Source organism: Mobula hypostoma, chromosome 2 (genome assembly GCF_963921235.1).
Source record: "Mobula hypostoma chromosome 2, sMobHyp1.1, whole genome shotgun sequence".
NCBI lineage: Eukaryota > Metazoa > Chordata > Chondrichthyes > Myliobatiformes > Myliobatidae > Mobula > Mobula hypostoma.
In genome coordinates, this window is record NC_086098.1 from 175,287,074 (window position 1) to 175,309,879 (window position 22,806).

At 44.7% G+C, this 22,806-nt stretch overlaps 1 protein-coding gene across 4 annotated transcripts in view; it reads left to right on the forward strand.

Annotated features, from left to right (window-relative positions):
• Positions 1–22,806, forward strand: part of LOC134342689 (PHD finger protein 20-like) — a 99,329-nt gene that overhangs the window by 57,367 nt on the left and 19,156 nt on the right. For 2 of the 4 annotated variants that reach the window (XM_063041112.1, XM_063041113.1), the window contains 6 exons: positions 2,621–2,833; positions 8,240–8,332; positions 12,553–12,723; positions 15,913–16,097; positions 18,832–18,931; positions 20,973–21,168. In XM_063041112.1, coding sequence (XP_062897182.1) covers positions 2,621–2,833; positions 8,240–8,332; positions 12,553–12,723; positions 15,913–16,097; positions 18,832–18,931; positions 20,973–21,168 — 958 coding nt within the window. The remainder of the gene's footprint in view (positions 1–2,620; positions 2,834–8,239; positions 8,333–12,552; positions 12,724–15,912; positions 16,098–18,831; positions 18,932–20,972; positions 21,169–22,806) is intronic. The other 2 variants (XM_063041114.1, XM_063041115.1) reach the window with 2 other exon arrangements.

Below are 22,806 nucleotides of genomic sequence, written 5' to 3' on the forward strand. Positions count from 1 at the left end.
CCTGCTCTGCCATTCGGTCATGGGCTGATTTATTAACCCTTGCAACCCCATTCTCCTGCCTTCTCCCTTTGACAGCATTACTAATAATGTACCTATAAAGTCCTGAAGAAGGTTCTTGGCCTGAAGCGCCCCGAGATGCTGCCTGGCCTACTGAGTTTCTCCGGCATTTAGTATGTGTTGCTTTGGATTTCCAACATAGAAAACCTACAGCACAATACAGGCCCTTTGGCCCACAAAGTTGTGCCGAACATGACCCTACTTTAGAAATTTTAGGCTTACCCATAACCCTCTATTTTTCTAAGCTCCATATACTTATCCGAAAGTCTCTTAAAAGACCCTGTTGTATCTGCCTCCACCACCATTGCTGGCAGCCCATTCCACACACTCACCGCTCTCTGAGTAAAGAAACTTACCCTTGACATCTCCTCTGTACCTACTTCCAAGCAGGTGTGTGTGCATGCGTGACATGCGAATGTGTGATGTGCACATGAGTGTACGTGCGGATTTTTTTTCAACAAATCGATTTTGGCTCAAACTTCCCAATTTTGATAAGTGAAACTACTCTGTACATACATTATTTCTACTTTATATTGGCTGTGTATTTATCATATCATTCCTGATTTTACTATATGTTAGTGTTATTTTAGGTTTTATGTGTTATTTGGTATGATTTGGTAGCAACACACATCAAAGTTGCTGGTGAACGCAGCAGGCCAGGCAGCATCTCTAGGAAGAGGTACAGTCGACGTTTCAGGCCGAGACCCTTCGTTAGGACTAACTCTTACTAACTCTTCCTTCAGTTAGTCCTGACGAAGGGTCGCGGCCTGAAATGTCGACTGTACCTCTTCCTAGAGATGCTGCCTGGCCTGCTGCGTTCACCAGCAACTTTGATGTGTCTTGCTTGACTTTCCAGCATCTGCAGAATTCCTGTTGTTTATGATTTGGTAGGTTATTTTTTAGGTCTGGGAACGCTCAATAAGTTTTCCCATATAAATTAATGCTAATTGCTTCTTCGCTTTACACCATTTCGGCCTATGAATGGTTTCCTAGGAACTCTCTACATTTGGATAGCGGGGGAAACCTGTAGCTGCAACATTACCCCTTGGCTCCTAAATTCAATTCCACGATTGATGAAGGCCAATACACTGTATGCCTTCTTAACCACAGAGTCAACCTGTGCAGTTGCTTTGAGTGTCCTATGGACTCGGATCCCAAGATCCCTCTGATTCTCCACACTGCCAAGAGTCATTAATACTATATTCTGCCATCATATTTGACCTACCAAAATGAACCACTTCACACTTATCTGGGTTGAACTCCATCTGCCACTTCTCAGCCCAGTTTTGCATCCTATCAATGTCCCGCTGTAATCTCTGACAGCCCTCCACACTATCCACAACACCTCCAACCTTTGTCATCAGCAGACTTACAAACCCATCCCTCCACTTCCTCATCCAGGTCATTTGTAAAAATCACAAAGAGTAAGGGTCCCAGAACAGATCCTTGAGGCACACCACTGGTCACTGACCTCCATGCAGAATATGACCCGTCTACAACCACTCTTTGCCTTCTGTGGGCAAGCCAGTTCTGGATCCACAAAGCGATATCCCCCTGGATCCCATGCCTCCTTACTTTCTCAATAAGCCTTGAATGGGGTACCTTATCAAATGCCTTGCTGAAATCCATATACACTACATCTACTGCTCTACATTCATCAATGTGTTTAGTCACATCCTCAAAAAAAATTCAATCAGGCTCATAAGGCACGACCTGCCTTTGACAAAGCCATGCTGACTATTCCTAATCATATTATACCTCTCCAAATGTCCATAAATCCTGCCTCTCAGGATCTTCTCCATCAACTTACCAACCACTGAAGTAAGACTCTGCAGACTTTCTCATGTTTTAATGTACCTATCAACCTGTGGCAATGAATTCCACAGATTCAATCCCCTCTAGCTAAGGAAATTCTTCCTCATCTCTATTCTGCGGCTGTGCCCTCTGGGCCTAGACTCCATCACTATTGGAAACATCTTCTCCACGTTCACTCTTCCAGGCCTTTCAATATTTGATAGGTTTCACTCTCACCCCACCCATTCTCTTAGATTGCAGCAAGTACAGGTCCAGAACGATCAAATGCTCCTCATAGTTTCATACCTGTGATCATTCTCGTGAATGGCCTTTGGATCCTCTCCAATTCCAGCACACCCTTTCTTCGATAAGGGCCCAGAACTGCTCACAAGTGCAGTCTATAGATGCCTTATAGAACCTCAGCATTACATCCTTTTATATTCTTGTCCTCTTGAAATGAATGCTAGCATTGCGTTTGCCTTCCTCACCACTGACTCAACCTGCAAGTTAATGTTTAGGGAATCCTGCACTAGGACTCCCAAGTCCCTTTGCACCCCCAAGTTCTGAATTTTCTCCTCGTTTAGAACATAGTCCTTTATTCCTTCTACCAAAGTGCATGGGCATGCACTTCCTGACATTGTATTCCATCTGCCACGTCTTTGCCTATTAATGTACGTCCAATGTGAACACTGAAGGTGCTGCCTGTCATTTGGTCAATCACCCCAGTAGGAATGTAGGTCTCAAAGGCGATGTTTGTGTTCCCTTTCAGATGGATCCCAGAGCACGTCCCAGCGGGACACCCCATCTTCCAGCGTTGACCTGAAAGCCGCGAAGCTGAACGAGAAGAGGCGCATTTCAGCCCCGTCCTCCCTTGACTTGGCTGCTCAGACCAGGCTGTCCCTGCGGGACAAGAGCAAGGACAACCAGCTGGAGAGGTCCCACAGGAAGCTGCAGGATCGGGAAAGGGGCTTCATGGACAGTGGTGAGGAAGAGGGGATGAGTTTGTACCCGGAGAATTTCCCACCTTGGAGAAGCTGCCTCTAGTTCTGCATATTCGTGAGAATTATCCCCAGAATGAAATGGTTAACATACGAGAAGTGTTTGAAGGCTCTGGGCCTGCTGGAGTGTAAAAGAATGAGGGAGGATCTCACTGAAACCTATTGTATATTGAAAGGATCTGGAGAGGATGGTTCCTATAGTGGGGGCTCATGGACCAGAGGACACTGCCTCAGAATAGAGGAACGTCCCTTTAGAACAGGCATGAGGAGGAATTTCTTTAGTCAAAAGGTGGTGAGTCTGTGTAATTCATTGGCTCAGATGACCGTGGAGGCCAAGTCACTTGGTATGTTTAAAGTGGAGGTTGATAGTTTCTTGATTAGTAAGGGCATCCAAGGTTATAGGAAGAGGGCAAAAAAAAAAGGTAATTATTTATAGGCCTCAATAGTAGCCAGGATATGGTGTTGAGATTGCAAAGGGAGAAGGAAAAGCCATGTAGTAAGGGTAATGACACAATTGTAATGGGGGACTTCAGTATGCAAGGGGATTGGGAAAATCAGGTTGGTGTCGGATCACAAGCGAGGGAATTTGTTGAATGCCACAAGGTGGCTTTATAAAGCAACTTGTGCTTGAGCCTGCTGGGGGAAAGGCTATCTTAGATTGGGTGTTATGTAGTAATCCAGATCTTATTAGTCAGCTTAACATAAAGGAACCCTTAGGAAGTAATCATAATAGAATTGAATTCGTACTGCAGTTTGAGAGGGAGAAGCATAACTCACATGTATCAGTGTCACAGTGGAATAAAGGGAATTACAGAGGCATGAGAGAGGAGCTTGCCCAGGTGGATTGGAGGAGGATACAGTGGAGATGATGGCAGAGCAGAGTTGGCTGAAGTCTCTGGGAATAGTTCACAAGGCGCAGGATAGATATGTCCCTCAGAAGAAGTAGTTCTCAAATGGCAGGGTTAGGCAACCGTGGCTGATAAAGGAAGTTAAGGACTGCATAAAAGCCAAGGAAAAGACCATATAGGGTAGCAAAAGTGAGTGGGCAGTTGGATGATTGGGAAGCTTTTAAAATCCAACAAAAGGCAACTAAAAAAGCTATAAGAAGGGAAAAGATGAAATATAAGGGCAAACTAGCCAATAATATAAAGCAGGATACTGAAAGTTTTTTTCTGTTATATAAAGAGTAAAAGGATGGTGAGATACTGGACCACTGGAAAATGATAAGGTAGTAATAGGGGACAAAGAAATAGCAGATGAACTTAACAAGTACTTTGTTTCAGTCTTTACTGTGGAAGACACTAGCTATAAGCTATATACCAGAGGTCTGTGAGAGTCAGGGAGCAGAAGTGAGTGCCATTGTTATTACAAAGGTAAAAATGCTAGGCAATCTCAAAGGTCTTAAAGTGGATAAGTCACCTGTCCAGATGGGCTACATCCCAGAGTCCTGAGAGAGGTTGCTGAAGAGATATGGATGCATTGGTCATGATCTTTCAAGAATCACCTGACTCTGGCATGGTCCTGGAGGACTGGAAAATTGCAAATGTCACTCCATTCTTTAAGAAGGGAGGAAGGCAAGAGAGGAAATTATGGTCCAGATAGCCTAACCTCAGTGGTTGGAAAAGTGTTGGAGTCCAGTATTAAGGACAAAGTTTCGGGGTACTTGGAGACTGATGATAAATATGTCAAAGTCAGCCTGGTTTCTGTAAAGGGAAATTTTGCCTGAAAAATCTGCTAGAGTTCTTCAAGAAGTAACAAGCAGGGTGGACTAAGAAGAGGCAGTGGATGTCATTTACTTAGATTTTTAGAAGGCATTTGATGAAGTGCCACACATGAGGCTGCTTAATAAGATAAAATCCTGGTGTGTTACGGGAAAGATACTTTCATGGATAGAGGAATGGCTGACAGGCAGGAGGCAGAGAGCAGGAATAAAAAGGACCTTTCTGGTTGGCTGCCAGTGACTAGTGGTGTTCCTCAGGGGTCAGTATTGGGACCGTTGCTTTTCACATTGTTTGTCGATGATTTAGATAATGGAATTGATGACTTTGTGGCAAAATTTGCGGATGATACGAAAATAGGTGGAGGGTTAGGTAGTGCTGAGGAAGCAATGCGGTTACAGCAGGGCTGAGACATATTAGAAGAATGGGCAAAAAGTGACAGATGGAATTCAGTGTTGGGAAATGTATGAGAATGCATTTTAGTAAAAGGAACAATTCTGCAGACTATCTAAATGGGGAGAAAATTCAAACATCAGATGTGTAGAGGGACTTGGGAGTCCTCGTGCAAGACTCCCTGAAGGTTAATTCACAGGTTGAGTCTGTGGTAAAAGAAGGCAAATGCAATATTGGCATTTATTTGAAGGGGAATAGAATATAACTGCAAGGACATAATGCTGAGGCTTTATAGGACACTGATCAGGCCACACTTGGAGTATCATCAACAGTTTTGGGCTCCATATCTCAGAAAAGATGTGTTGTCATTGGAGAAGAGGTTCACGAGGATGATTCTGGGAAAGAAAGTGTAACATACGTAGAGTGTTTGGCAGTTTGGGGCCTGTACTCACTGGAATTGAGAAGAATGCACAGGTACCTCATTGAAACCTACTGAATGTTGAAAGGACTAAATAGGGTGGATGTGGAGAGGATGTTTCCTATGGTGGGGGTCTCCAGAACTGATGGGCACAGCCTCAAAATTCAGGGGTGACCTTTTAGAACAGAAGTAAGGAGGATTTTTTTTTTAGCCAGAGTGGTGAATCTGTGGAATGCTCTGCCACAGACTGAGGTGGAGGCCAAGTCTGTGGGTGCATTTAAAATGGAAGTTGATACATTCCTGATTGTGGAGCAGAGAGTGAATTTGTAAATCTGGCAGGGGCAAAAGATGTTGGGAATGATGAAGGTGAAGCAACACTGGAGAGGTGGGGGACACGTGGCGAAAGAGTGCCAGGGACGGGAGGTGGCGCAAATGCAGGCACACCCAGCCCTGAGACACCGGGCAAAGTCATTTGATTCCAAACAATTAGTTTATTGATTATTACGGAATGTCTCTCTGGTGCTTCTCGCTCCCTCCCCTCTCCCTGCCCCCTTCCCACTCTCAGTCCACGAAAGGGACCCATCTCAGAACCGCTTTATCATCACCTGCATGTGTCATGAAATCTGTTTTTATTTTGCAGCAGCAGTACAGTGTAATACATAAAAATGCTACAGTACTGTGTAAAAGGCCTAGGTACCCTGGTGCCTAAGACTTTTGCACCATACTGTATTTCTTATGGTCTCATGGTTAGAGAAGGGCCTAAGATGTTTCCCTTGGGCTGCTGGGTCTCATTTCTGATGACCATCAGCAACTCATCATTATCCTTTTGGTAGATAACGGGATTGTTTCCAGTTACTGTGGTCTTGTCCTGACACATCAGGAATCTATGGCCGCTGTGCCCCTCAGAGATCAAGATTCAGATTGATTTATCACATGAACATTGAAACAAACAGTGAAATGCATAGTTTATGTTAAGGAACAACACATCCGAGGATGTGCTGGGGACAGCCCGAACGCAGGACTTGCCACAAGTTCCAGTGCCAACATAGTACACCCACAATGCTTGGCAGAACAACACAGAACACAACAAGCAACAGAACAAAAACAGAACAAGCCCCGTTTCCCCCCTCCCACCCACACACGTACACAGTCCTCTAACCTCAGGAAGGTCAAGGCCTCGACATTGTACTGCCAATTCAACCCTCGATCCTCATAATCAACCCCTATCACCAAGCACTAAGCCTCAAACTCTGGTCTCACTGATTTGTGAACCTGGGGGGGAGAGTGGTTGGTGGTGTTTGACACTTATTCCCCTTGTCCATTCCTGTCCACGTACCTCTCAAAGTGCCTTCGAAGTGTTGTGAATGTAATTGTAATCTTGTGTCCAGTTTTGGTCACTCTGCCAGCGAAAAGATATTATTAAGCTGGAAAGATAGCTGAGAAGATTAAGAGGACGTTGGCTGGACTAGAGACTGAGCTTTGGAGAGAGCTTAAGTAGCTTGGGACTTGCTTCATTGGAGTGTAAGAAAGTGTGGGGTGATCTTATAGGAGTATGTAATATCATCGGCCGGTGGGTGGTGTAGTGGCATCGGCACTGGACTTCGAAGCGGATGGTCCTGAGTTCGAATCTGGCCGGGTCCCAACCTGGGCAACAGCAGTATCTGCATGAAGAAAGGCCTGATAATATACTTCTGCATCTTGCCACGAAAACTACACAATCCATCGGGTCACCATGAGTCGACAACAATAACAACAATATAATCATGAGGGGCAGAGAAAGGAAGAATGCCTTTTTCCCAGGGCTGGGAAATCACAAAGTAGAGGGCCAGGGATTATGGTGAGAGGGGAGAGATTTAATAGGAACCTGAGAGGTAACCTTTTTACTGAGAGGGTGGCCAGTATGTAGAATGCATTGCCAAAGGAGGTGGTTGAGGCAAGTAGAGTTACAACATTTAAAAGGGACTTGGACTAGTACCCGTGTTTGGCCCATATTCTAGGTTAGAGGGATTTAGGAGAGGTTGAGAAAGATAGTGGGCCAAATACAGGTGTGGGACCAGCTTAAGATGGGAATCATGGCTAGCATTGACCATTTGGGCCAAAGGGCCCATTTCTGTGCTGTATGACTCTACCTGCCCAGTTTTTCCAAGAGAGAATGCATGAAGCATGGAGACTGGGTGCACCGCCATCTGGCGTGGAAGCTCCACTGCACAGGATCGGCAAAAGCTACAGAGGGTTGTAGACTCAACCAGCGCCATCATGGGCACAAACCTGCCCACCATCGAGGACATCCTCAAAAGGCGATGCCTCACGAAGGTGGCCTTCATCATTAAGGACCCTCACTATCTGGGTCAAACCCTCTTCTCATTACTACCATCAGGGAGGAGGTACAGGAGCCTGAAGACACACTCTCAATGCTTTAGGAACAGCTTCTTCCCTTCCACCATCAGATTTATGAATGGACTATGAACACCACCACACTCACTTGCTCTCTTTTTGAACTATTCACTTACTTATTTGTTTAATATTTCTTACTATTACTTGTATACAGGTTACCAAAAAACATCAAATTTCTTGGTGTAGGTCAGTGGTAATAAACCAAATTCTGAACTCTGTGCCAGTTTCCTATACACAAGCTCCATATATGTATGCAGTTCAGTTTATGTTCTTGAACACTGAGTGTGTGCATGTAGCCTTGTACCTTGTACCAGGTCTGTGGGCAGACTGCAACTCACCGCACACACCATCCCTTGTGCTCTTCCATTAACACGCCAGCATTGAGAAGTTGAATAATTAACCAGTGTCCTTGTCAGTTTTCTAAAATGACATATATTGTCTCATTTCTCTGCTGTGGCTGCACGCAGGAACGAAAGAGAGGACCAAGGAGAAAAAGCTACGAGATTTCCTCAAGGTTAAACTGAAGAAAAAGAAAAAAAAGAAAAAGAAAGTGAAGTCTGGTGAGAGGATTTTACTGCATGGGAAATGTTTGGAATTGGCGACACAGGTAGCTAGTCACGGAGCTGATGACTTCCCTAACTTTCACAAGCAACTAAGAATCTGCTAGAAGAATTCAATGGATGGAGCAGCCTCTCTGAGAGGAATAGAATTGTTGGCATCCAGTTTTCAACCTGAATTGGCGACAATTCCTTTCCTCCCACAGATGCTGCTCGAGCCGCTGAGTTCTTCCAGCGGATCTTTGTTGCTCCAGATCCCAGCATCTTTCACGGTGCTTGCCTGGGCTACCAGCTGAGGCACCACACAGAGCGCTGGAGGGGCTCACTGGGCCAGGCAGCATCTGTGAAGGTAAAACAACAGCTGAAGTTTCGTTTCGGTACTGCAGCATTTTGAGTGTTGCACAGTCTCGCGTCTACCGGTTGACCTTGTTGACCCTGCCCTCACGCAAGCAAAGATCAAGGTCTCCCACCTGCTGTGAACACACTACCACTCCTCATCCACACCCAGTTCTGGAGGGGAGGGGAAGGGGGAGGTCTCTCCCTAATACTGGGTAGGTATTAGTATGAGGTAAAGACTGCCCGAAGTAGGTGAGTGAGGTGTAGTTGAAGTGAGACAAAGGGTTAAAAAACAGCAAATGGAATCTAGCGTGATCCAGTTGGGTGGAGTGTTGTGGCGATTGTGTTACAGGACTAAACTGTGATCAGGACGTGCAGATTTAATCCTCACCCTGTGAACTAGAGAATTTAAGTTCAATGAATAAAGTTAACTTCAGATTTAATAGTGAATCTCAGTAGTGCGGCTGTTACTGCTGTAAGGACAAACACTGTAAGGAGCTTGTATGTCCTCCCCATGGAATGTGTGGGTTTTCTTCAGATGCTCCAGTTTCTTCCCACGGTCCAAAGACATCCTGATAGTAGGTTAATTAACCATTGTATATTGTCCCATGATTAGGTTAGGGTTAAATTGGGGTTGCTGGGCAGAGGCAACTCAAAGGGCTGGAAGGGCGTATTCCCAATTGATTGTCGTAAAGCCCATCTGGTCCTTTAGAGAAAGTAATCTCTCTTCTTGCCTGGCCTGTATAGAACTCCAAATTCATGACTCTTCACCATCTCCCAAAGTGGATCATCTTGCTGCCTGCTTCAAGGCATCACTGAGGAAGGAAGGGAGGTGGATGTTGGAGTTGTCAGAAGTTTTGGGAGTGTAAAGTAATTCAGTGTAGATTCAGGCCCACAAGATGTTACTAGAGGCAGCACCTTTACGTTGACCAAGGTGTAAAGCAAACTTCAGCTTTCATCATGAGAGATATAGGACTTGAAAATGAAGAGTCTGCATAAGCCCTGAAAGCCCGGGAGCGTAGCAATTAGTGTGGTGCGATTACAGTCTGGAGTGTTCTGGAGCTCAGAGTTCAGATCTGGCACTGTAAGTATGGACATTCTCCTTGTGGAGTGCGTGGGTTTTCTCTGGGATCGCCAGTTTCCGTCCACAGTCCAAGTACATACCGGGTAGGTTAATTGGTCATTGTAAATTGTCCTGTGGTTAGGTTAGGGCTAATCGGGCTTGTTGGGAGTTGGTGAGGTGGCGTAGATGGAAGTGCCAGAAGGGCCTACCCCACAATATGTCACTAAATAGTTAAATTTAAGAGTAAAACTTCAAAGTACAGTGGCTCATTGATTTGTCAAAGCTATAGTGAGGTTACAGTGCAGAGTCACAGCGTTGCTCAACAGACATGAAAAAGAACAATTACACGAAACATACACGTACAGTAACAATTATTTCTGTGCTATGAGAGCAGGAATTAAAACACTGTTTAGCTTGGGTCAAATTAGATGGAAGGTGAGCGATTCCAGTTATTGGGTGCCCATTGAATCTTGGAGCTGGATAAACATAGACATAGGAAAGTACAGCACAGAAACAGGCCCTTTGGCCCATCTAGTCTGTGCTGATCCATTTAAACTGCCTCTTCCCTCTGATCTGCCCTCTATACCCCAACCATCCATGTATCTATCCAAACTTCTTTAAAGTGTTGAAATCAGCTTGTATGCACCACCTTGTGCTAGCAGCTCGTTCCTCTCTCTCACCACCCTCTGAGAGAGGCCTGGATGCCACTCCCAGCTGAGGCCGATGCAAGGAGTAGTGTGGCCAGGTGGATGAAAGAAAGAGAAGAAAGGATGAAGGAAGAAGATAATCAAATGCTATTAATGGTCTGCACGGACAGTTGCTTGCAGACCAGACTGGATATTGTAACTCAGTACGTTTCTATGTCTGAGCTGGTCTGCACGTCTTTGAGCCCAAGAACAGAGGGAAAATAAGAAATGGATTTAATTATGAAGTTCCAGTACTCTGACAGCAGATGGCAATTGTGTAGCATGGGCATGAGTGTGAGTGTGTGTATACAAACATGCGAGTCTCTGTGTGCATGGCTGAGTGAGTGTTTGCATTAAACAAGTTTGGCATCAGGTCCTAACCGAGCCCCCGAATTATGTTCCCTTCTGTCCGTAAGATTGCCTCTGAATTTTGCAGTTCGTCTCTGGAGCACCAGTGATTTGTTTCCAGGCAGGTGGTTGATTGCTTAACATAATGGACAGCACATTGTTCCCTTGGATCCTCCTCCCCGCTCCCCATCCACACCCCGGATAGAAGGGGCAGATAAACTACCCTGTCTGCTGCCAGCAAGGATTGCCTTCCCAAGGCTCTGGGCCTGGACTCACTGGAGTTTAGAAGAATGAGGAGGGAATCTCATTAAAACCTATCAAATACTTAAAGGCCAAGACAAAGTGGATGTGGAGAGGGTGTTTCTTACAGTGGGGGAGGTCTAGGACCAGAGGACGCAGCCTTAGAATAGAAGGATGTCCCTTTAAAACAGGGATGAGGAGGAATTTCTTTAGCCAGGGGGTCAGGGGGTGGTGAGTCTGTGGAACTCATTGCCACAGACAGCTGTGAGGCCGGGTTGTTTGGTATATTTAAAGTGGAGGTTGATAGCTTCTTCATTATTAAGGATGTCGAAGGTTATGGGGAGAAGGTAAGAGAATGAGGTTGAGTGGGATAATAAATCAGCCACGATGAAATGATAGAGCAGACTCGATGTGCTAAATGGCCTAATTCTGCTCCTACATCTTAAGGCCTTATGGACTAAGGCTACAGTTGAAGCGTTATGTGTACATATGTTTCATATGAAGTTCTTCATATGTTTCATGCTGATTGTGGATGAGGAAATTGAAGTTCTACTCAGTCTGCTGAGCAAAAATATCAGACTGACAATTTCTGAAATGCTTGTCACATTAATACTTCAAATCAAGGTGGTGCCACTAAGTTTCTGATCTCATTACAGAACTGTGAAGACATGCAGGGTTAAGTCAAAGTAAATTTATTTTGAAAGTACATATATATCGTCAAGTACTACCCTGAGGTCAGTTTTCTTGCAGTCTTTTATAGAAAAATACAGAAATACAGTAAAATTTATGAAAATCTGTACATAAAGACTGACAAACGATATGCAGAAGAAGAGGAAGTTTGCAAATATAAAATTGATGCTGAGAACATGAGTTGTCGAGTCTTTGAAAGTCATTCTGCAGCTTGTTGAAGTTCTGGGCTGAGACCTTCACTAGTTCCGAGTTGTGGATTCATCTCTGAGTGGTGCAGATGAGCGCAGTCTTGGGGAGTGAGGGTACAGAAAGAGGGAGGAAGGCGATCACTCTCCCAAGGAGTGAGCAGAGCCAAACCCAATCTAAAATAGAGGGTCTGTTCTTACGCTGGTGAAAGGATTGCACGTTAGCCAGGGACTTTGTTAGGTAACTGTTTCCCACTAATTGAATGTGCAACAGGCACCTGCAGCTTCTTATCTTTCAGCAGCTGGCATACCCGACGCGGATGGGCTCCTTCATGTTCTCCCTCAAATCCTAGCTATGTCCCAAAGTGACTCAATGTACCACCCTGTTCAGGAAGGGGTGGGAATTGTGGAGCGGTGATCTAAAATAAGACACATTGGTATCCCTCAGAGATGTGGACATCCCAGGAACAAGCAGAACAGCCTCTGCTCAGAGGGAGGTGTCTCTCCCTCAGCCCTCCTTTTCCACAAGATACCTCAACCCTCTCATGATCTGCCAACTCAACGCTGGTTTATCTCTCGCTCGTCTTGGTGTCTGTTTAATAATCTTGCTTCAGCCCGGTTTGTGCAATGTCGTTGAGCGTGTTGTGCTGACGTCTTTGAATTCTTTGATCACAGAGTTTTCTGACAGTGAAGAGAACATAGATGTCTCCAGAGATTACCCACCCAAAAAATCCACATTCCTTTCAACCAGATCTTCCTCCTCTTACAAATTTCCCTTCTCCCATAAATACACATCCTTATGCAGTTCTGACTCGGGATACCACATGGATGGACTGAAATTTGACGGTTGGTGACCTTTTATTTTTCCATTCCCCCCCTCCCCCTCCCCAACCTTCTCTCCAAAATGCACTAATGCAGTGTCCTCTGATGTATTTAACATATTCTGGGACAGGAAAGAAAGCCTTGGAAAAAGTGTCAGGCCGGCCTACAGACAGTAAGATCTCTTCGAGGTGCAGTCACTGCAGGGAGAGAAGGCTGAGACACGTTGACAGAATGGATCGTAGCGAAGATGTTTCAATTTGTGTTGGGGAGATGAAGCTGGCAGGACACACGTTTAAGTTGGTGCTGACAAGCCCATCTAAGGGAACATCTCCATTACCCAGAGAAGGTGGAACTTGTCAACGACCAGAACCAGTTGAGATGAATAGCGCAGGTGGATTTAAGGTGAGAGAGAAAGGGTTGGGTAAGGCAAGGGCAATTTGGACCACAAACACCAGCTTGGACTGTTGAGGTTGGCATTACATAAGGTTGTCAGAATACTTAAGCGACTATGAATTATGGTTCTGGACATATCGATTTAGATCAGGGGCTAGATTATACTTAATAACAATCCTGAAAGTGCACCAAGGAGGTTTTGTGTATTAAGGTAAAGGAACTGGCGCGAAGTGACTAATGTGTTTATAGCCTCAGTGACAGCAGAGTATTTTTAGTGCAGGATTGGTCAACAGTTCAGACTTGGCTGCTTAATGTGATCAAGTCGAAGGTTTTGTGGAGATGCAGAACAATACTGCACAAATACATGCTCTCTTTGGCCTGACCAGGCCAAGGTGACCACCTAGCCAGTCCCAATTTCCTCTTGATAGTTGATCTGCACATGAGCTTTGTGTCTGTTGGGGTAACAAGATGAGGTCAGTAGAAAGTATTTGCAGAAGCAGAGTTGCAGGTGATTGCAAATGATTGGCAGTTGACTTCAAAGTAAAGTTGAGAGATTTGGGGAAAGTGGCTCGTGAATATAGGTTAGTACAGTCAAGTGGAGTGTGTTGGCTGAAAGTACAATTTACTGCATGTGGGATTTCCTTGCTGTGTTATGCAGAGGCAGCAGACAGCAAGAGCAACACTAGCCTGTCCATCCTTGGAGTTCCAGAGCTTTGGATAGCAAGTTTACAATTTGACAGAGCAACATGCACACAAATAATCAGAGGTCTTGTTACATTCATCTGTTTTCCTTTCATTTATTTTTCTGCCCTGCATGTATGAAAACAATTAATTTAATGTAATACTTGAACCCAGTTCACCCCAAGACTATTGGAGTGAAATATTCTCTAACGTTGTCACAGTTACAATGCGATGTTGTACCAGAATGTTCATTGAAAACTATTTTGCTTTGAAAAAGTTTGCCAATAGCTTTTACGGAGATAATGCACAAAGTGGGAAGATTAAATAACTGGGACGGATTTCGAGGGGGTGAAAGGTGGTAGGGGAAGACGGGGGATATTCTCCCCTCAGTTTAAAACAAAGTCAGTACTCACATACAAGGTCCATCAATTAAAATTCTGATTTTTTTAATCAAAAATAATCAAATGGCTGTTAATGCGGAAAACAAAAACTAAGGTTGAAACAGTACTGGGGAGAGAAGCAGGAGGAATTCTTCAATGAGATAATTTTATTAAAGGTCGTTGAGTATTTGAGATCTTTGTACAGTCAGTTTAAAACAGGTGATAGAAAACTTGCTGAGGAGAGATCATCTAGATAGCTAAAAACATGGTTAAAATGTGAGTTGAGGACTTGCACAGTGATATTTTTGATTAAAAAAATCAGAATTTTAATTGATGGACCTTGTATGTGAGTACTGACTTTGTTTTAAACTGAGGGGAGAATATCCCCCGTCTTCCCCTACCACCTTTCACCCCCTCGAAATCCGTCCCAGTAGGGCTCTGACATGTGTGGTAGAACAAAGGGATCTGGGAATACAGATCCATAACTTCTTGAAAGTGGCGTCACAGGTAGATTGGATCGTAAAGAGAGCTTTTGGCACATTGGCCTTCATAAATCAGGGTGTTGAGTACAGGAATTGGGATTGGGATGTTATGTTGAAGTTGTATAAGATATTGGCAAGCTCAAATTTGGAATATTGTGTGAGTTCTGGTCTACTTCCTACAGGAATGATATCAATAAGTTTGAAAGAGTACAGAGAAAATTTACAGGGATGTTGCTGGGATTTGAGGACCTGAGTTATAGGGAAAGGTTGAATAGGTTAGGACTTTATTCATGGCATGTAGGAGACTGAGGAGAAATTTAATAAAGATGTATGAAATTATGAGGTATAGATGGGATAAATGCAAGCAGGTTTTTTTTTTAACTGAGGCTGGATTAGATTAGACCTAGAGGTCATGAGTTAAGGATTGAAGGTAAAATATTTAAGGGGCACCTGAGGGGCCATAGCTGCCAGTGGAAGTGGTTTGATTTCAACATTTAAGAAAAGTTGGGATAGGTACGTGTATAGAAAGGGCATGGAGGGCTATGGTCCAGGTAGATGGGACTAGGCAGAATAACTGTTCAGCACAGAGTAGATGGGCTGAAGAGCCTGTTTCTGTGGTGGCGCTGTATGGAAGTGTGGAGTAGAATTACAGAGAAGGAAACCTCCAGTGTAGGTTCAGGAGATGAGCTGGGCTGAGAGATTAATGTAGGAAAAGTCATGGACATTGGGAGATTTCAGTGGCTCTGCAGTAGGTAAATGAAATGAACCTTTTGCAGTGCATGGATTAGAAGACAATTAAAACCCACGTGAGCACTGCACTGATGCACCTGAATAAACTCATCCTATGAATGCTATTTATTGTATATGCCCAAGTGTGGTGCTGAGAGAAGTGCCTTCAGTGCATTGACCTCATTTTGTGTACTTCTCAAGAAAGAATGAAGACAGTCCTCTGTATTGACACCAACCTTCACTTTAGTGTGCTCTCTGGTTTTTCACACTCCTGTTCTTACTGTCACACTGTATCAGTAGTGTATTGTCTTTCACTATCTCTCCTTATTCACCCTGCCCCATGTCAGACACTGGCATGCTTTAATTTGCCCTTTCTTGATCTTGCTCTTGTTCACTCTCACCTGGGGGACATTCAATCTCCCCTTGTAGTTTTCCAAGTGAGTTCAGCTCACTTTTCACTCAAGGGGACAAGTGAGTGGGTGTCTTTTTGATTTTCTTTGCTTGGTCCCTAACACTGGCCGAGTCTGACAGCAGTGCTGATGTGTCAGATGTTTCAGATGACGACCCCACGAGCGACTCATCCACAGACAGTCTCCTCTGGAGCGACGACGATTACAGTCAGGACGTAGATGTGACCACGAATCCTGACGACACCGGGGACGGCGAAGACAGCCAGATGGAGATCGTGCGCTGCGTCTGTGAAGTAGAGGAGGAGAATGAATTCATGATTCAGGTATTACATGTTGTGTAACGAGTGCAATTTGTAATCCGTACCCTGCATCCCCATATTATAAATGGATTGTGTTCCCAGAAAACCATCTGTATTACAATATTTCTATAATGACGATCATTGGCACAATTAGTAAATTGGTTTATTATTGAGAGATTTTGCTCTGCCAACATTCTAGATCAGGAGTTTCCAACCTGGGGTTCACAGACCCCTCAGTTAATGGTAGGGTTCAATACAGACAGTCTATGAGGGGGGGATCTCATTGAAACCTTTCAAATGTTGAAAGGCCCAGTCAGTGTAGATGTGGAAAGGATGTTTCCCATGATAGGGGAGTCTAGACAGAGGGCACACTATCAAAACAGAGATGCGGAGAAATTTCTTTAACCAAAGGGTAGTGAGTTTGTTGCCACAGGCAGCTGTGGAGGCCAGGTCGTTGGGTGTATTTAAGGCAGAGATTGATAGGTTTTTGATCGGACATGGCATCAAAGGTTACGGGGCGAAGGCTGGAACTGGGGTTGAGGAGGAGATAGAAAAAAGGATCAGCCATGATTGAATGGTGGAACAGACTCGATGGGCCAGATGACCTAATTCTACTCCTATGTCTTATGGTCTGTGGGTCCATGGCATAAAAGAGGTTGATTCTAGACGATTTCATCATATCCATGTATTGAGGTAGTACAAGAAAACAATAAAGGAATGCAGAATGGAATGTTACAGAGAAAGTGCAGTCTAGGCAGATAACGATGAACTCAACGCCTTCTAGGCACGCTTTGAAAAGGAGAACACAATTACGCTGTGAAGATCCCTGCTGCACCCGATGACCCTGTGATCTCTGTCTCAGAGGCCGATGTTAGGCTGTCTTTAAGAGAGTGAACCCTCGCAAGGCGAAAGGTCCCGATGGAGTACCTGGTAAGGCTCTGAAAACCTGTGCCAAGCAACTAGCGGGAGTATTCAAGGACATTTTTAACTTCTCACTGCTACAAGTGGAAGTTTCCACTTGCTTCAAAAAGGCAACAATTATACCAGTGCCTAAGGAGAATAATGTGGGCTGCCTTAATGACTATCGCCTGGTAGCACTCACATCGACTTTGAGGAAATGCTTTGAGAGGTTGGTCATGACTAGACTGAACTCCTGCCTCAGCAAGGGCCTGGACCCATTGCAATTTGCCTGTCGCCACAATAGGTCAACGGCAGACACAATCTCAATGGCTCTTCACATGGCTTTAGACCACCTGGACAACGCAAACACCTATGTCAGGATGCTGTTCATTGACTATAACTCAGCATTTAATACCATCATTCCAACAATCCTGATTGAGAAATTGCAGAACCTGGGCCTCTGTACCTCCCTCTGCAATTGGATCCTCGACTTCCTAACCAGAAGACCACAATCTGTGCAGATTGGTGATAACCTATCCTTGCTGACGACCAACACTGCCACACCTCAGGGCTGTGTGCTTAGCCCACTGCCCTACTCTCTATGTATACGTGACTGTGTGTCTAGGCATAGCTCAAATACCATATATAAATTTGCTGACGATACAACCATTGTTGGTAGAATCTCAGATGGTGATGAGAGGGCCTACAGGAGTGAGATATGCCAACTAGTGGAGTGGTGTCGCAGCAACAACCTGGCACTCAATGTCAGTGAGACGAAAGAGCTGATTGTGGACTTCAGGAAGGGTAAGATGAAGAAACTCATAGAAGGATCAGAAGTGGAGAGAGTGAGCAGCTTCACGTTCCTGGGTGTCAAGATCTCTGAGGATCTAAGCTGGTCCCAGCATATGGAGGTAGTTATAAAGAAAGCAAGACAGCGGCTATACTTTAGGAGTTTGAAGAGATTTGGCATGTCAACAAATACACTCAAAAACTTCTATAGTTGTACTATGGAGAGCATTCTGACAGGCTGCATCACTGTCTGGTATGGAGGGGCTACTGCACAGGACCGAAAGAAGCTGCAGACAGTTGTAAATCTAGTCAGCTCCATCTTGGGCACTAGCCAACAAAGTACCCAGTACATCTTTAAGGGGTGGTGTCTCAGAAAGGCAGCGTCCATCATTAAGGACCTCTAGCACCCAGGGCATGCCCTTTTCTCACTGTTACCATCAGGTAGGAGGTACGGGAGCCTGAAGGCACACACTCAGCGATTCAGGAACAGTTTCTTCCTCTCTGCCATCCGATTCCTAAATAGACGTTAAATCTTTGGACACTACCTCACTTTTTTTTTAATATACAGTATTTCTGTTTTTGCACATTTAAAAAAATCTATTCAATATATGTAATTGATTTACTTATTATTTTTATTTTTTTTTTCTCTGCTGGATTATGTATTGCATTGAACTGCTGCTGTTAAGTTAACAAATTTCACGTCACATGCCGGTGATAATAAACCTGATTCTGAGGTGCAAGGCCATAACGAGGCAGATTCTGAGGTCCAGAGTCCAATTTATCATAGCAGGGAACTGTTCAGTAGTCTTATAACAAACAATGTGATAGAGACTGTCATTGTGACTGGTGGTATGTGCTTTCGAGCTCTTGTACCTTCTCCCTAATGGGAGAAGGGAGAATCCAAACGGTGATCGCTGGCACTGACCATTAAAGCGATTACGCCAACTGTTACACTACCATATCGCCCTATCCTATATGGGGGTCGTTTGCAATAAATCTCCAGGCTAATTGGTGAGGGAGAGCGGATGAGTGGTGTATCTCATTTCCACGTTGTTCTGCTGTTTGACAGTGTGAGGAGTGTCTGTGCTGGCAGCACGGTGTCTGCATGGGTTTGCTGGAAGATAGCGTTCCCGAGATCTACACCTGTTACATGTGCCGTGAACCGCCAGGTGAGTGTTTGCTGCCAAGTGGCTTGTTTCGCATAAACCTCTTAAATGCACAGGAATGGAGGATGGCGTTGTTGGATCTGGAGAGTTTATAATCCAGGGGTTCTTCAGAAGTCAAGAATGGGACATAAAACTTGTGGTTACAGTCATTGTATTTGGTCTTCGTAATAAAGAAATAATAGCCAATTCATTCCACTGTGTCGGGAGGGAGAGTGAAGTGTGAGAGTAGAGAAAGAACAAGCAAGTGAGCAAACACGAGAAGTCCTGGTCATCTAATACAAACTAGACCAGGAGTTCCCAATCTGGGGTCCACCCCTCAGTTAATGGTAAAGCTCCATGGCATAAAAAAAGTTGGAACCCTTGAGCTAGACAAATAAGGAACTTTCCATTGATAAGGAACAATCTATGAGACAGATTAAGGTGACTCAGGCTGCACGTGGCCAAGTGGTTAAGATGTTCGTCTAGTGATCTGAAGGTTGCTAGTCTGAGCCTCAGCTGTGGCAGCGTGTTTGTGTCCTTGAGCAAGGCACTTAACCACACATTGCTCTAGTCTCTGTGCGAGGAGTGGCGCCCCACGTAGACTTCCAATCTGCGCCTTGTAGGGCATGAAAATGCCTGATGCGGGCCTCTCATGGTCTGAGTCGACGTTCCTTCCCCCCTCCCTCCCTCCCCTCCTCAGGCTGCAGAGAAATGGCTAGAAAAATACAGAACTAACCACTACAATTACTGAAAATTCTTTAAACAATTACAGACAAACAGGTGACTATATAAAAATGCAAACAAGCATAAAGTAAGCTAAATGCAATAAAAGTAACAGTTTAGTTTCTTGGTCCAACAGAGTGGACAGTAAGCAACCCTTTGGCTGAGCCCTAACTAGTCTGGCATCAAGTTCACCTGTGGTAGATGTATTAGTTGAGGGAAGATTATTAGACAGGAAGACTTGCTGTGCTTTGGATGGTGTAAATGGATCTTGAATCATCAATAGGTTTGTTTAGAGTGATACATGCTTTCAGGCTTTTGTATTTTCTACCAAGTGAAAAGGATGGGAGGTATCTACTTCCTTCTCAAAGTCAATGGTTTACTCTCCTGAACCCTTATGCCTATCGGATTCTTCCTTTATCAGCCACTTACCTCTTCCACCTATCCCCTCCTTCATTTGATACTTCACCCTTCCCTCACCTAGTTTCACCTATCACCTGTCATCTTGTACACCTTGCCCTTCCCCACTTTCTTATTCTAGCTTCTCCCCTGTTTCTGTCCAGTCCTGATGAAGAGTCTCGGCCCAAAGCATCAAATGTGCATTCCTCTCCATAGACGCTGCCTGACTTGCTGAGTCCTCCAACATTTGTGTGTTGCTCTGGATTTCCAGCATCTCTGTGTTTATGACCTCGATAGCTACCCTGTTAGGCCCTCAAGATCTTTTTATGTTGCGTTAAAATTTCTCCTCGTTCTTATAAGCTATAGAATATAGCTTTAATTTCTTCAGCTGCCTGCGATGGGACAACCTAGTGAGCCTTCAATACCAGTAGATCTTGGATAAGGTGACCAGAACTAGGAACAGTACTCCTAGTTTGATATCGTCTGTACAATTGTTACAACACTTGCTCATTTCTAAGATGAGCTGTATTTGTCCCATGTTCATAGAAACAAACAGTGAAATGTGTCGTTTGCATCAATGACCGACACACTGTGCAGATGTGCTGGAGGAAGCGCGCAAGTGTTGCCAAGCTTCCAGTGCCAATGTAGCGTGCCAACAACTTACTAACCCTAACTTGCACTCTTTGCAAAGTGTGATGGAACCATGCCGTCTCATGGAGAGTGTACAAACTCCAAATGGCAGGAATTGAACGCAAATCGATGGGGCTGCAAAGTTTTGTACTAACCAGCGAGCTACTGGGGCACCTTCTTTCAACAGAGGTCAGTGTGCTGTTTGTAAAGGACTTAACCATGAATCTGACCTTTCGCATGCCCATTTGACTGCGGAATATGTTCCGTTCTTGACTTACCCCTGTTGTGGTTAATAGTTCTGTTCTTTCTGCCCTAGAGCACCGCTTGAGTTCTCGCTACTGGTACGACAAGGAGTGGCTGACCAGTGGCCACATGCATGGCCTGGCCTTTCTCAAAGAGAATTATTCCCACCAGAACAGCGGCAAGATAGTGGCAACACACCAGCTGCTGGGAGACGTTCACAAGGTCATCGAGCTGCTGCATGGGCTGCAGCTGAAGATATACATCCTACAGTGAGTAGGGGCGTAGGTCCGTGTTAAACCCAGCAAAGCCTCCCGTCATGTGGGTGGATCATTATGCGAAGGAAAGGTCAGGATCTATTGTCCAAAATGCCTGACCACTGCATTTTCTAATAAACACACGATATTCTGCAGGTTCTGGAAATTTTAACAATTAACCTGGTTAGGCCACACTTGGAATGTTGTGTTCAGTTCTGGTCACCTCATTATTAAAAACATAGAAAACATACAGCACAATACAGGCTCTTCGGCCCACAAAGCTGTGCCGAACATGTCCCTACCTTAGAACAACCTAGGCTTACTCATAGCCCTCTATTTTTCTAAGCTCCATGTAGCCATCCAGGAGTCTCTTAAAAGACTCTATCGTTTCCGCCTCCATGCACTCACCACTCTCTGCGTTAAAAAAGCTTACCCCTGACATCTCCTCTGTACCTACTTCCAAGCATCTTAAAACTGTGCCCTCTCGTGCTAGCCAATTCAGCCCTGGTAAAGCCTCTGACTATCCACACGATCAATGCCCCTCATCACCTTGTACACCCCTATCAGGTCACCTCTCATCCTCTGTCGCTCCAAGGAAAAAAGGCTGAGTTCATTCAACCTATTCTCATAAGGCATGCTCCCCAATCCAAGCAACATCCTTGTAAATCTCCTGTGCACTCCTTCTATAGTTTCTACATCCTTCCTGTAGTGAGGTGACCAGAACTGAGCACAGTACTCCAAGTGGGGTCTGACCAGGGTCCTATATACCTGTAACATTACCTCTCTGCTCTTGAACTCAATCCCACGATTGATGAAGGCCAATGCACTGTATGCCTTCTTAACCACAGAGTCAACCTGCGCAACAGCTTTGAGTGTCCGATGGACTCAGACCCCAAGATCCCTCTGATCTTCCACATTGCCAAGAGTCTTACTATTAATACCATATTTGACCTACCAAAATGAACCACCTCTCACTTATCTGGGTTGAACTCCATCTGCCACTTCTCAGCCCAGTTTTGCATCCTGTCAATGTCCTGTTGTAACTTCTGACAGCCCTCCACACTATTCACAACACCCCCAACCTTTGTGTCATCAGCAAACTTACTAACCGATCCCTCCACTTCCTCATCCAGGTCATTTATAAAAATCACGAAGAGAAGGGGTCCCAGAACAGATCCCTGAGGCATGCCACTGGTCACCGGCCTCCATGCAGAATATGACCCGTCTACAACCACTCTTTGCCTCGGTGGGCAAGCCAGTTCTGGATCCACGAAGATCCCATGTCTCCTTACTTTCTCAATAAGCCTTGCATGGGGTACCTTATCAAATGCCTTGCTGAAATCCATATACACTACATCTACTGCTCTACACTCATCAGTGTATTTAGTCACATCCGCAAAAAATTCAATCAGGCTCCTAAGCCATGACCTGCCTTTGACAAAGCGATTCTGACTATTCCTAATCATATTATGCTTCTCCAAATGTTCATAAATCCTGCCTCTCAGGATCTTCTCCATCAGCTTACCAACCACTGAAGTAAGACTCACTGGTCTATAAATTCCTGGGCTATCTCTACTCCCTTTCTTGAGTAAAGGAACAACATCTGCAACCCTCCAGTCTTCTGGAACCTCTTCTGTCCCCATTGATGATGCA